A 15,298-nucleotide genomic window follows, 5' to 3' on the forward strand; every position below is an offset into this window, starting at 1 on the left:
ATTAATTTTGGAGCCAGCCTCTTCTTTATAATGAACTGAACTGACTCCTGGACTCTCACGGGGAAGTTCAAATCTGGAGTCACTTTGCAGCTCTGGCTCTGCTCTGATTGCTTCACCCCAACTTTTCATAGCTGTGCAGTGTCGTCAGCTTGTTTAAAAATATTTCAACTTACAACTTTCTGCAGCCCCCTTGCCGTGCTGTGAGCTTTCTATAATTGAGTGTAAAATGAGATTGTTTAGTCTGTGCAGAAGAAGTTTAGGGAACAGAAAGAAGTTTAAATGCAAGGTCTGCTGGAGGCTGCATCTCTCCAGGATTAGGCGTAGTTCAGATTATCAGATGCAATTGATCTGTATTTATTGGTCTGAAGCCACTGGTTTGCCGTAGTTCCTTTATGTTGCTTTGGAGATAGAAGAGACGAAAAACTGGTTCCTGGCTGACAGTGTTCATGTAAGACAGATGTGAGCATCTCAGCCATCTGTTTGGAAGGCTCGTGTGCTGTCTGCCTCACGGCTGGAGTATTTTAAGGAGTGCTCAGTCCCCTTACTTCATAAAAGAGGGTTCAATTTACTTTTCCTTCCTCTGCAGAAATTCCGAAGTTTTACAGTTTTGAAGTTCAATAGCAAGTTTTCCTTATGACACAGGGAACTTTATCTGCCCAGTAGTGAAGAAAGTTGTTCTGCTTCACATCTTGAGTCTGGTGGCAGCACCAATGTTCTGTAATCACTTACTCAGGCATGAGTGTGGGCAATACACAAGTAGTGAACTTGGCTGTTGACTTTGGTGGGAGTGCTGCAGAATTTGGGATTAATCTACTTAATTTTTGCTAAATCAGAGTGAGGAGGATTAGCATGACAAAGGACACAGTTTCCAGGGGTTGTTTGCTCCCTCCTGTCTTCTCTACTGTTGGCTTCAAACAGCTGGGATTGATGCTTTCAGGCATGCCTGTCATGTGCAACTTTTGGTTCCCTGAGGGAGGGAAGAAGAGGTATCTGAGGTTATTCAGCATCATGGGCACCTTGAGAGGGGGCAAACTTTACCCAACTTTTTCTCTGCTGTTTCATCCTATGAAGAAAGAGGGGACTCATAGACATTTTTCTCCAGAAAAAAAGGAGTATCTGTGTGAGGAGGCAAGGAATGTGTTTCTGTTGACTGTATGTGTTACTGGTGTGGTTACATGAAGTTGATTTTCTTTTAATTTTTTTTTTCCCCCCCTCATAGCTGAAGAGACCTGCTTTGACAAATACACTGGATCCACTTACAGGGTAGGGGAGACTTACGAGCGCCCCAAGGACTCCATGATCTGGGACTGTACTTGCATTGGAGCTGGACGTGGGAGAATCAGCTGCACCATTGCCAGTATGTAACTAAGAGCCTGTTCCTAGAGCTATTGTTCCTTCGTGTCATATTTTCCAGAGCAATTTACACAATATTCCCAGTGCCTATTAGCTAAAGTTGAATGGGGTTTAATCCAAAGCCCACTAAAGCTTTGAAACTGAAAGTCCTTGCCCCATGTACATACACAACCAAACTCCCCTTTTATTCAAGGGGTCAAGTGCTATGTGAGAAAACATAGGCCAAAAATTACTGCTAGTGTCCAGCCATACAGGTTAGTAATTTATTATATACAAGAGTGTATATAATACACAGGTGCAATTATGAAAGTAGATTTTTGACTGGGAAAAAGTCTGCTCTGCAGCTGGTGAGTCAAAATAACACCATCAGCATTAATGGGACTACTTAGAATAAATGATAATAAATAAATGCCAACTGAGAGCCAGTCCTCCGTCCTCCAAAAATATCATTGAACACCTGTCTCTAAGGGAGCTGAGATTTGATATCCAGACAGCAGCTTAATGTGTTTCTGCAACTCCTTTTTCACTAGCCTGACCCATACTTTCCTCTTGCTCTTCTCTCTCTTCCCTTGGTCCTTTCTCCCCAGCTCCCCTTTCACGTCTCTGTCTGGAAATCCTTTCCTTATTGAGTCACTGAATTGTTCACAATTTCCCTTTAGTTCATAATTAAACTTTCTGGGAGCACAGAGGAAGATTGCTGTGTGTAAGGATTTTTAGGCTGAGATTTCAAAGTCTCTGAGGTATCTTTTGAGAAAAGTCTTGCTCTTAAAAGTATCCAGTTTCTTGTTTAAGACACATAGGCAGATCCTAGTAGTGTTGCCACAGAGGACTCGGAAACCAGCCATCATTGTAACGTGGGAAAAAAATAAAGCATTAAAATAGAGCTGGAGCCCTTCTGAATTTAATGGCATTTTATTGGGCAGGGATGATAAGTGTTGTAAGAAAGAGTCAGTAAGGAAATTGCAAGTGTAAGAGCAGCCTTGTTTCCTCATCATCAGCCTGGTTTAGAGCTCACTGGAGAGTCTCACTGACTGCAATTGGCTTTGAATCAATCTTCAGAACTCCTACATTCCCTGCTTTCACAAATGAGCCCACAGAACATTTTACTGGCTCTTAATAAATGATGGGATGTGGGTGTTTTTTCTTTCTTGCTCTTTTTTTTTTTTTTTCCCTTGTATTCTTCCAAAGAAACAAGCCCTGTGTTTGCGAACTGCAGTGTACCGTGCTTCCCTCCCTCAGCCTGGGCTGCCTCAGAGCTGTGGGGCACTGCTGGGCTTGAATCTGCCTTTCCAGGGTAGGCTTTCCAAACCCAAGAGATCTGATTTCCCACTGGCCTGTCACACCAAGCACCTCCTTATCCTCCACGTGCTGTCCTGGCCACCATGTCCCTCATGAATGGCCACAGAGAAGCCCAAGGGGCGTCACTTCCAACAAGATGGAGGCAAAACCTCCCGCACCAGCCCTCAGCCTGAGAACAGGGTGTGAGGGAGAAACAGCACCTCATCACTTCTTGGCATTCCCTTTTCACCAGCCAGGCTTTGGCTGTGGTTTGGAACATGGAGAAGTTAGCTGAGGGAGGAGGACAGGGCCTGGGAAATACAGAAAGTGGCGGGTGCCAGTGGGAAAGATGGAGCACCATTTTACAGGCTTATGTCCCCCCTCATCCTCCTCACTGTTCCCCCTCCTTGCTGCCCCACCCCAGCTGACCCCCTTTGCCCCTGGCCAGGTGGCCCTTGTGACCACCATGCCATTCCTGATGCGTCCCTCACCTCGGCTCCCCTCTCTCCCACCACAGATCGCTGCCATGAGGGTGGCCAGTCCTACAAGATCGGCGATACATGGCGCCGGCCCCACGAAACAGGCGGGTACATGCTGGAGTGTGTGTGCCTGGGCAATGGAAAGGGCGAGTGGACCTGCAAACCTGTGGGTAAGTGGCTGCTCCGTGCTCCTCCCTCAGCACAGTCAGGGTGTGTGGGCCCTTTTTCCTTGTCTTCCCTATGGTGTCCCCATGTGGGAATGCCCTGGGTGGGCTCTGATCCACTCTCCCCTCACAGCCGAGCGATGCTACGACAACACAGCCGGGACATCCTACGTGGTGGGAGAGACCTGGGAGAAGCCCTACCAGGGCTGGATGATGGTGGACTGCACCTGCCTCGGTGAGGGCAGCGGCCGCATCACCTGCACCTCCAGAAGTAAGTGCCAGCCTGGCAACTGCTGGCTGCTCTGTTTTATTTACCTTACTTAATTTTTCATTTATTTTCTTACTTACTTTCATCCTGCATGGGAAAGGAAAGTTGTTCCTTCATCTGCCCTGTGCAAGTAACAGTAGTTGGAGAGGGATGGCCATGCCCTGGGAGGTGGTGGGAAGCAGACCCTTCTGAGGGAAGAGAGGCCTGTGTGGTGCCCCAGTCACCATTTGCAGTCTGGCAACATCCCCCAGAGCTGGTGATCAGTGCTGGCGACAGAGGTGCCTGGATTATTTGGGGATTTAATCTCATGGAGAGAGAAGGGTTTAAGGAACCTGCATGTCAGCTGAGCCATAGCCAGGCATCTCCCAGGAAGTCAGGGAAATCGCTTGGCCCACAAAATGGCAGAGAGTTTAGCCCAGGATGCCTATTTCTGTGCTTTCAAGTAGCCTTCTGAGGTACAATCTGGAGTTTTTAAAGTTAAATACCCTTTCCAACAGCAGGATCTGCAAGAATAAAATGTTTTCTTGTTTCTTTCTCTCTGTTACTGTTTTAATTTGTGTCAGCTAAACCAGGGCTTGTTTTGCTTGCTCTACCATCTCTCCTATCACTTTTCCCACCCCATTTCCTGCTCTAGCAGCACAGGTGGTTTTGTTTTTTTAAAGTTTTTGCATCATTGAGGGACATTACCATAAATACTCCCATTTTATTTGTATTTGCAAAGCAAACAGGGCCCTTAAAATCCAAAATCTTGCTTGTTTATTGACCTCCTGTTCCAGTCCTGTTAGCTCCACCACAGAGCTTGCTCCTATCTCGGGCTTACACGAGTTGCCTCAAGAAAATTTAACTTTGTACCTTACACCTTGGTTATGCAAGGTTTGAGAAACTCTTCTGTAGCCTTTCAGTTGCCTCGGGGCACACAAGTAATGGATTTTTGCTGATACAAACAGCAGACATGTAAGAATAAGACACTAAGGAGAGTTGAGATTAAAATGGAAGATCTGGAGAGACTTGTTCAAGAAATAAGCTGTAAAAATCAACCCAGCCTTGACAATATTAAGTCTGTTAAAGACATACAAGGAAAAATCATTAGCTGTCAAATAGGAATGAATAAAACAGAATGTGTTGTTTGTGAATTTTGGAGGACTTATTATTACTAATAAAATGTATTTGGCAGTAGCTTTCTTTCCATAACTGAGGTCTGCCCTGTTGTATCATGGGGGAAATCGCAATTTAATGACCTGTTCATTTTTCATTTTGTTTTCCAATTACATTTGAATAGAGAAAATCAAATTTATGTATATAAAATGATACTTCTAGCCCACAAAGTGGCCTAACACTTCAAGTGGGTGCTGCTGTTATATATCTTTTATGGCCAGCATTTTTCAGAATCACAGCTGTTTGCTTCAGTGACATTTCAGCTTTTCATTGAGAAGAGTGTCCATGAGACACGTTTTTTTCACATTTGCAAAATTGGATGATGAATACCTCACCAATTTACCATTCTTCTGGCAAATGCTCAATTTCTGGTCATTTTAGCACTGTGAATCAGTAACATGTTTTCTGCATTCACATTCTATCCCCTGTGCTCTCTCAGTGGCAATCTGGCTTAATGCATATGTCCTTCCACAGTTCTTCATAAATCCGTGTTCATTGATCCATTATTATATTTGAGCCACTGTATCAAGTTTCCCTTGAATAAGAAGGTAAAATGTTGTAATGGAAGAAGAACTAGTTAATCCATGTGGATCTGGCATCCAGACAAAAGTAGTTTGTTGTGCTGTCCTTTGAACCCTTTTACTCAATTCATCGCGGGCTGTGGGTTATTGAAGAGATTTAGAAAGTCTGGTACTCCTGGTATGACTTGAGCAGCTTGTGTTAACTTCACTGCAGCTTCATGCAGGCTTGTTTTGGAAGAAAAGTGGGATTTTACATGTTGTCCTCAAACAGGTTTTAGTCCCTTCCAGATGAAAGAGAGCCCTGAAATTGAACTGTACCCTTTGTGTAGTATGAAATGACCCAGCTACAAAGACTCCTGATTTTTTTCTTAAAAGAAAAAAAAGGGGCATTAAAACAAGCTTTGAAGGTGCTGGACAGAATGGGTTTAGAATGACTTTAAAAAGTAGCTTTTTGACAACGGCTGCAAAGTGAAAGAGCAATTCTGGAAATGAATGGAAATTTGGGATGCTCTCAGCCTGTGCAGTTTAGTGCAGGCTTTAGTGCATGTAGGAATTGCAATGGTAGGCTCCAGAGAATGAGGTGGGCCTTTAATTCAGTCTTTAAAGTATGAGCTTGTTTGATAGAGTTGGTGGTTGAGTGCTAGAAACTGCCCAGTGAAGCCACCCAGAGCAGGCACAGCTGAGAGTCGTGTTCCTCACACAGATCGCTGCAATGACCACGACACCAAGACTTCCTACAGAATTGGGGACAACTGGAGCAAGAAGGATAACCGTGGGAACTTGCTCCAGTGCGTCTGCACCGGGAACGGCAGAGGCGAGTGGAAATGCGAGAGACACACGGCCCTGCACACCACCAGCACTGGTAAGTGGGGCATCGTGGCATGGAACGTAGGGAAAGGGAACATGAATGGCACGTTTTGACAGGTTAGGACTTGGAGTTGAATTGTTCCATCCTAATTCAGGTATTTCAGAGTCTTGTCTGGGAACGATCAGCAGCAGAGAGGGTCAGAGTTCAGGAGATGCTCCTTGTTTGTGCGTGTGGAGAGAAGATCAATTGATACCTTGTTTCCATGCACAAATGGGGCTGGCACACACACATGGGATTGCCTGCACAATCACAGGGCCGTAAATCACATCTAGGGCCCTGCATCCACAAGAGCAATCTTTGTCTTGGGAGCATGGCACTCCAAGTTAATGTTTGAACTTTATGTATTTGCCTCAGGGTAACTTTCTTGAAATCTCCTTAATTTAAACCCCACTGAGACCATCTGGTTTCTTTGACATGATAAATACACCTACTAATGGGTGAGCTTTAAAAACCCAAAAATGTCAAGGAATGTATACAACGCTGTCTAATACATGTACGTGAGAGAGCTTGTAATTTCGGTATGAAATATTGCCTAGTTTACAGAGAGCATATCTTTTGTGCCCAAGGTTTAAATCTTCAGCTCCTAAATTCTTTCTTTTTGTCATTTTAAGGATCTGGGTTTCTTATCAGTGAATGCAATGTAGAACTTCTGTTTTCCTGCAGTGCCTGCACTAAAGTTTTCTTGGTAAATGACCTTTAACTCCATTGGGTTAACTTCAAATTCTCAGAAGGTCTAAACTTCAAAATGCAGAACACTTCAAGGGTGCCAGTGTTTTGTTTCCATTATTATTTCTCCTATTTCAGCAGAGCTGAATTTGTGGAGGTTCCTGTGAGAATCATTAGCAAGAAATTGATATGATGTAGACAACAAAAAGCCTGTTTGCCTCTCAGTATTATTCCAAATGATAATGTGCCAAAAACTTTGATTCAAAATTTTAAAATTGCCCAGTAAAAGAATACATTTTCAGTTTATTCTTCTTGTTTTTAATGAAAAATTCAAAACTGATCCTTTTTGCCTTATCTCGCTACTTCCTTGGTAATTTTTTATTGTCTTGTCACTGATCTTGATTTTTCTGTTCTGCAGTTCCTTCAACTAACCTTTTTTTTCTGAAAAAAAAAAAAAAAGGTTTTCTTCACAATTCCTTTGAAAAGCAGTTTCTAAATCCCTTCTAAAGCCATTCTACAGGGCTGGAAACCAGAGGCTGTCATTAGCAGAAGGGGGAGTTGCTCTTCTAATTTTGAAAATTGCTAAGTGGAATAATTAAGCTGCATCTCCGGAAGCTTAAGAGTGTTGTGCCTTCCATCTGATGGAGTGCCTCAGGTTTTATTATCTCAGCATTTTACGGCAGCATTCTGTTGCTGGGCTTTTCACGCCACGTGTCCCTTGTGTCTCGTGTTGTGCCACAGGCTCTGGCTCTCCCAGCATCACCAACGTGCAGACGGCGCTGTACCAGCCCCAGCCGCAGCAGCCCCAGCCCCAGCCCTACGGCCAGTGCATCACGGACAACGGCGTCGTGTACTCCGTGGGCATGCAGTGGCTCAAGACACAGGGCAGCCAGCAAATGCTGTGCACCTGCCTGGGCAACGGAGTCAGCTGCCAGGAGATAGGTATGAGTTGGTGTGTAGTGCCTGTTCACGCCTGTGAGGTCTCTAGGGCTGTCCTGTGGTGTAATTTCCAAGTAGAACCCTCTGTGTGCATATCAGAAATGTACTCTGAAGAAGGCATACTGGAGAAAGGTGCAAGGGGGGAAGAAATGGTTTGGTTATTCAAAGCCTGGTTCTGTAGGGCAGAAATGTTTCCCAGTGAGCTATATATAACCTGCTGAGGGGAAACAGAGCCCTTGGGGAGCAGCATTAATAACTTTATTCAAATGGAGCTGCGATAATATATGTTTGGAAAAGAATGTAAAAAAATGCCACAGCTGTGGAGCTGCCTGTTGGTGTGTATTGGCCTGGGTCCATGGCAGTCAGTGTGGGTTCCCAGCAGCCAGCAACTTGGCCTGGAAGGGCTGTTTTAGAGCCCTGACATTTGGGGATTGCAGTCTAATGCTGTGATTTTTCTTTTTGAAGCTGTGACCCAAACGTATGGTGGCAATTCTGATGGAGAACCCTGTGTCCTGCCCTTCACCTACGATGGAAGGACTTTCTATTCCTGCACCACCGAAGGCCGCACAGATGGGCACTTCTGGTGCAGCACCACTTCCAACTTCGAGCAGGACAGGAGATACTCCTTCTGTACCGAGCAGAATGGTGAGCTCTTCTTTTAGAGGGTCTTCACATGCATGTGACCCTGGTGTAGGGATGGAGGAATGAGCAGAGGACACAGTAACAGGCTGCCTGACCAATTCCAGCAGTCTGGAGGGACTTAAGGTAGTAAGGCAGTGCTGTGAAAGGAGGGCTGCCTGATGACAGAGCACTTGTGTGCTCTTGGCATCTTTGGAGGGTGTTACAGATGTACCCTTTGAGTCCTGTTCTCTCTCCTCTGAGCTGACCTTAGAATGGGAGTACCTGGTCAGGGTGGCGCTTTGGCCCAAAGGATGCTTATCTTTGGCTTTGCTTGGGTGAATTGCTTCAAGTAATGCCCATATTAGGCTGCAAAGAGGAGGATATCCATGGAGTACAGTTTGTCACTCCCTCCATCCTGGCTATCTAGCCAGGCTGCCATATATAGCAGTGATCTTCATGTGATTTGTGGTCACCAGTCAAGAGCTGGGGCATGACTAATGCAGCAGCATTCCCTCTTGTCTGTGGATGGTCAGTGTTCCCTTTGCAGCACACATCTACCTGTGTGGTTGCACTTTCTGGAGTGCCTGTCAGACATCCATGGAGCAGTGTCCAGGCAGCTTCTTTGGGATCTGACCTTGGAAAGAGTATTTCATGTTCCGCCATGAAAATGCTGCTTTTTACACTGCATAGACACTTCTAAAAAAATTCTGTTCTACTTTGGTTGTTTTTTTCCTGATAAAAGTCAAGCCTTTCTCTGACGGGCATATAGTATTTTCTTTTTAAAAAAAACAAACAAACCAGCCACCCAAAAGCAACAACAACAACAAAACCCCTCCCCTCCCTCCCCGCCCCCCAATGAAAAACCAAACACTGTCCCTGTCCATGCACACATTCAAGTTTTAGAGAGGCTTCTTGTGATACACTGTGGAAAAGAGAAATGTGATGGAGAAAAATCTCAGTAAATGTCTTCTTGTTCACCAATATTTGTAAAGCAGAGTTGCTCAAGAGGTGATTAGTTCAGGTAGATTACAGCCCTCTTTCCACTGCTGCTTGCAAAACATGAAGCTTCCAGCCTGCAGAGAGGTTTTGGCTTGCCCTGTTGTACATAACTGAACTGTAACCCTTTCCTGAGGGTGAAGGCTTCCCTTAGAGCTGAAAGGCACTGCTGGGAAATAGCTCCAGTGAGATAATACCGGTATGCTGAGAGCTATGAGTTTATTTCATTCCCTAGGCCTTGGGAGAAGGGATGTGCAGAGCTACTTCTCAAACACACAAAGTAAGCTTCAGTTTTCCCTATTTCCCAGGAGTTCTCATGGCTGGCTCTGCAGCTCCTTCCAAAGCAAAGCTTGAACTGAACTGACCTCGTGCAAAGCTTATGTTTCCACATCTGAATTAATTAAAGGCAAGAAAAGAAGCCTGTGGATTATATACAGGGCACACATGGGAAAAAGTAGTGCTAGTGGTTTGTTTTCCAAGCTCTTTTGTGCATGCTAAGAGAGAGTGCAAAGGCTGCATTTGCATCTATTTTCTTTTCATTTTTGTAGTTTTGGTCCAGACACGTGGTGGCAATTCCAATGGTGCTCTGTGCCACTTCCCCTTCCTGTACAACAACCGCAACTACACCGACTGTACTTCTGAGGGACGGAGGGACAACATGAAGTGGTGTGGAACCACCGAGAACTACGATGCTGACCAGAAGTTTGGATTCTGCCCCATGGCTGGTAAGGCTGAGAGCCATAAAGGGGTTATGGAGCACTTGTATGTGGTTCTTCGAGCTGGAAAGTGAAGACCTCTCTGTTGGTCAGTTACTGATGACTTCCAGTGAGCTGTGTCCCAGCCCAGAGCCCTTTAAGGCATTTCTGAAGCTTTGTTTTGTCCTTTTTTTTTCCCCCATTGACCACCTCTAGCAGAGATTTAGGCAATGTTGGGAGAAGGCAATTTTCATTCCTTCTTTGCTACAAAGCATGCTAGGCATGCTCCTCAGCATGTGCAAACTGGTGGAGATCTGCTGGGGAACCTAAACCGGAGTGGGTGCCAAAATTTCCTTGTTAAGATGCAGAAACCACTACGTGGCATGAAGGGGTATTGCAAATGGTCTCAGTCCTCAAGATGTTGTAAATTCTGGCCTCATAAATATCCTCCTGCTTTCTTCTCACCCAGCCCATGAAGAAATCTGCACAACCAATGATGGTGTCATGTACCGTGTTGGGGACCAGTGGGATAAGCAGCACGACATGGGCCACATGATGAGATGTACTTGTGTAGGAAATGGCCGTGGAGAATGGACCTGCATTGCCTATTCACAGCTCAGAGGTACTGATTTCCATGTTGATACCACCACTTTAGTCCAGGTGGGAGAAATTGGTATGCTTTTCTGTCGTTGCAGGCTTGAGCCCAGGCTCAAGAACCGCAGTTTACTCCTTGGAGTAGGAAGGGAATTAGAGGAGCTGTGAAGTTCTTTGCTTGTTATGTGCTGGAAAAGTATATTCCAGCCTTTACAGGCTCAAGCAGAAGCAAACCTTGATGATCTTGATCATGCTATCCCTCCTTCCTTTTGTCTACATTTAGGAATTGGCACCACTGTGATTTTACAGAGAGCTCAGTATAGGCACCTCCCTGCCTCAAGAACAGACAAAACTCCAGACTAGTCTGAAGTTTGAAAGCAGAGCTGTTCTGTTTTATTGTTCTGTAGTGAAATTTTCAATTCCTCTGTGCTGAACTAGCCTTTTGCTGGCTAATCTATATGAAAAGCTGGCAGGAAAGCATGGAGATTATTCTTATTTATTTACTCATTTGTATGAGTGGTCCAAGTGGAGAAGTACTTAAGCAATACCAAAAAAAGAAGACTTAAAAGCACAGACATTTGATCATCCTACAGCTAGCTCACAGCATTGGCTTCATGTCTGGAAAAGGAGGGGGGTTGCTGTCAAGAGGCCAAGAAAGGACTCTTTAACACCACTGCTGAAATGGCATATAATTTATAGGGAAAGGCTCACTCAAGGGCTTTGGAAGGGTTTTTTTTAATGTGTTTCCTTCAGAACAGTGAGAAAGGCACTGCTCAAAGTTCTGGTCTGTGCAACTCCTGTTTCCACTTACACAGCTAGTTCTCTGCAGTTCATTCTGGAGTGGAAGTGGTCTTTCTTGATGAGGAGAGGGTAGAGATACTTTGCTTTGTCAAAAGGCAAAGGTTATCTGAGTAGAGCTGTTTAAACAGAGCAGCCAGATCTTGGCGCCTGCAGGAGAGTCTGAGCGCTCCTTGGTTTATCCTGATGCCGTGCCCATGGTGTGGGAAAATATGATAGGGAATGAAAGCCTGGACTCACTTCCCCAAGGACAGATGATCCAGAGGTGACTCCGGAACTGAACTTGGGTCTCCTGGGTCCCACTTAACAAAACAACTTGCTTCTGGGGTGGTTTTCATGTTTGTTTTGTCTTTCTGCTCCTTGCTGTGATTAGACTGGCTTTAGGAATTCTGGGCCAGATCCCAGATGGACATTGAACCTAATAGAGTGATACCATTGTACTAAAGCATGGGGTCTGGTTGCTGGGTTTTGAGGGAAGAGTAGACTGGTAGGCACTGGCAGCATCTTGTGTGTGTAATAGATCTGCCTCTGCCTTCAGATCACTACAAAGGGTAGCAGAGATACCCGACAGAATAACATCATGAGAATGGCTGGTGCTTCCTCATTATATCTTTATAAATTTGGAGCAGCCCTTTTCTCCTTGTGTAGTTCCAGTGATTTGAGGCAGTACTCACTGAGAAGTTTCAGTTGAGATGTTCCTCAGAGGAGATGATTGGAGAATCAGTGTGGTGGTTTAGATTTTCGTTCACATGTGGAATCTGTCCAAAGGAACAACAAGGCAGTTCTGTAGCTGGATTGTGTCCTGCAGACCTCTTTTCTGCAAGTGTTGCTTATTTGCATACTGCTGATAGATGAACTCGGGAGCAGGGGTGTGTGTGCAGCACTGTGAGGGTCACAGATTACAGGAGGGCTCCTTTCTGCTGGAATGGAGCTTGTCATGGTCAGTCTGTGTGGTGATCAAGCAGAAGAAATGATGTCCCAAGCAGAAGGGTTCTCGCTTAATACTTAGACCAATTGCTGATACTCTCTACTCTCTCCCCCAGACCAGTGCATTGTGGATGGCATCACCTATGATGTGAACCAGACCTTCCACAAGCGTCATGATGAGGGGCACATGCTGAACTGCACCTGCTTTGGCCAGGGCCGGGGGAGATGGAAGTGTGATCCTGTTGGTGAGTCACTGGCTGCCCCCACTTGCCAAACACCTGTTGTGGCTCTCTGTGTAAACTGGTATGGAGAAACCAGTGTGTGAGTTTGGGCCCAGTCTTTGTCCACTTTCCGTCCTGAATTGTACAAATGCAAAAATAGAAGCAGCACTGCTTTTGCTGGAGGGTAAGTGAAAGGGCATTTGTTAGTTTAAGAACATAAGCTTGGGTTATCACACCTGCCACAGAGGAATCATGATTGTGGCCAGCCTATGTTCTAAAGTGTAGCAGGTTCCCAGGCTGTGGTGATTTGGCTGGATTCTGGTACCTGAGCTGTCAGCTGAGCAGGGCTCTCAGCCTGAACACTGATAAAACATGCAGCTGGGCACTGATGCTGGGATCAGTTTTCTTGCCTTTCTCTATCCTAAAATCTTTTGGAGTTTTCTCCCTGAGCTGAGGAAGGAGACCAGCACATATTAACTTACCTTGGACTGAATTGATTTTTTGGCTGCCCTTTGTTCTGGCAAAGAGGGAAAGCTCAGGATGAGAGCACATGTTAATAGTGCTCTGGAGGTTAGCTAAAACCATCATGGTTCTCTTCAGGAACAAGGAGATTTCATCTCTTCTGCCTCCCCCCCTTCCCTAGCAAACCTTGATTGGAAGATAAGACCTGGTTGGTTGGTTTGCAATTACTAAGTCCAAGAGAGCTTCAAACTATTGCCAAGAAAATCTGTTGGAAATTACTAGTTGTGAAGTTCTACTTTATTTACAGTAATACCCGTACGAGTTTACTCAAGGAACATGGATTGTAAAGCTCCTGAAAATTACTAGTTTGAAGGAAGGGGTGGGGGGATGATTTCAGCTTTCTATGTAGGTACAATTAAAGTTTTAATTTTGTTTGCTGTCTCTAAACAAAGCTCTTATTTATCCAAGCAAACATAATACTAGTTCTCACTGAGAATTTCCATTGAGCCAGGCATACAGGCAGTTGTCAGAGTAGAAGGTGTACTGAAGTGCTGTACTGTGCTGTATTTACACTAGTTAAGCTGATTTCAGGATCTGATCTGTCCCCCTTTGGTTTCTACAGTGGTAAATAGGGAAAGATTCTGCTGAAAATTCGTGGGACTTTTAAATCACAAATGAATTCTGTTGAAGGCAGGAGGAATTTTTGCCTTTGATCTCCTTGAGAGCAGCATGGTTTAGCTTTGGATGAGATGAGCTCAGTTGGCCAGAGCAGAACTGGGCTCCAGAGTGGATGAAATCCTTTCTAGAAGGAACACCCCACTGAAATGCATCACAGCTGAATTAGCCCCCTAATATCTAACTTAATACATGCAGTGATTTGGAATTCAAGTTCTGTTGCCACTTAATGTACATTTGTATATTTTATGTATATTTGCAAATGAACATGGGTGTTGTATTTCTTTGTGCCACAGTCTCTTGGAGCTTTCCTCTGTAGATATTTCAGTGTGGTTTCAGTAACACACAGTGGTGAACCGTCTCTCTTGTGCCTTCAGACCAGTGCCAGGACTCGGAAACCCGCACCTTCTACCAAATTGGAGACTCCTGGGAGAAGTATGTCCATGGGGTCAGATACCAGTGCTATTGCTATGGCCGTGGGATTGGAGAATGGCACTGCCAACCTCTGCAGACCTACCCAGGTAAGAAACCCAACAGAAAATGAGCTCACCTGCTGAGTAAGACCTGAGGAAAGCTAGCTTTCCACCCCTCGCATCACTGTTCAGGTTTCTGTACCTAATGCCTTTTGGTTTCCTTTTAAAACTGAAGAGATTTTCCCTGTCCCTTGGCAGACACAAGCAGGTGTCGGGGTTATAAAGAGGGGCCCAAGCTATTTGCAGCTATTCCTGAGGCCAGGGTTAGTTCAGAGAGTGCCTTTCAGTGCACACAACAGCTTGGGTTTACATTGCCTCTTGGTATTTAGTGATATCACATGTGTAATCTTCAGCTTATATTGCCTGAAACTCACATATGTGTAGCCCTTCCTTTTCTGCTCATTACAGAAACAAAATCCACCATGGAACGAAACGTTTTTCCTGATCAGTGCCCCAAAGAAATTAAATATTTGAACTCTTGTTTGTCCAGGCAGTTCCAGGAACTCTTTATAGGGATGGGCAATGCCTGTTTGTTGGTTGTTCAGCTTCAGTTCCCCGAACAGAACATAAGGGGAACCTCTCTACTTTCCTGTTTGAGGTTGCAACTGCCACTGTCTTCATCTGAATAAGATGAAGTATTAGGGCTTGCTGAGCTTCACTGAGTCCTGTCAGACTGCTTAAACAAACATCTCCCTGAGCTATGTGAAGTATGCATGCCTCTAGCCTGGAGACCAGGGCTTTGGGCTGCTTTAGACACAAGAGTGACTGAAAATGTGTAAATAAACCAAATCTAATGTTTCTGAATGTAGGTTTGGGGTTAGGTGAGCTTTGAAATTTTCTGCCTGTGGGCACAAGTTTGTTTTTCTAGAAATCCTCTTAAATGGGGAACAGGTATATATGTTACATGGTTGTCCAGGTAAATTATTATTAGAAATGTTGGTAATGCGGTGAGTGTGCAGCTATTTAATGGCTAAAACACTTTCCTGTACATTCTGGGGATCTCTTTGCTGGGATTTTCTGAGAACTAACATGAGGACAGTGCTGCTGAGTGTTCAGTGAAACCTCCCCAGTGGGGCTGGGAGGGACTGAAAGGAGACCCATGGGATTGTAAAATCTGTCCTTCTCTATTGGAGAGCTTTATGGAG

At 44.9% G+C, this 15,298-nt stretch overlaps 1 protein-coding gene across 7 annotated transcripts in view; it reads left to right on the plus strand.

Moving 5' to 3' along the window:
• Nucleotides 1-15,298, plus strand: part of FN1 (fibronectin 1) — a 52,029-nt gene that overhangs the window by 837 nt on the left and 35,894 nt on the right. For all 7 annotated transcript variants that reach the window (XM_032114073.1, XM_032114072.1, XM_032114075.1 and 4 more), the window contains exons 3-12: nt 1,220-1,357; nt 3,149-3,280; nt 3,408-3,545; nt 5,922-6,080; nt 7,494-7,694; nt 8,157-8,336; nt 9,857-10,033; nt 10,473-10,625; nt 12,439-12,567; nt 14,058-14,201. In XM_032114073.1, coding sequence (XP_031969964.1) covers nt 1,220-1,357; nt 3,149-3,280; nt 3,408-3,545; nt 5,922-6,080; nt 7,494-7,694; nt 8,157-8,336; nt 9,857-10,033; nt 10,473-10,625; nt 12,439-12,567; nt 14,058-14,201 — 1,551 coding nt within the window. The remainder of the gene's footprint in view (nt 1-1,219; nt 1,358-3,148; nt 3,281-3,407; nt 3,546-5,921; nt 6,081-7,493; nt 7,695-8,156; nt 8,337-9,856; nt 10,034-10,472; nt 10,626-12,438; nt 12,568-14,057; nt 14,202-15,298) is intronic.

Source organism: Corvus moneduloides, chromosome 7, assembly GCF_009650955.1.
Source record: "Corvus moneduloides isolate bCorMon1 chromosome 7, bCorMon1.pri, whole genome shotgun sequence".
NCBI lineage: Eukaryota > Metazoa > Chordata > Aves > Passeriformes > Corvidae > Corvus > Corvus moneduloides.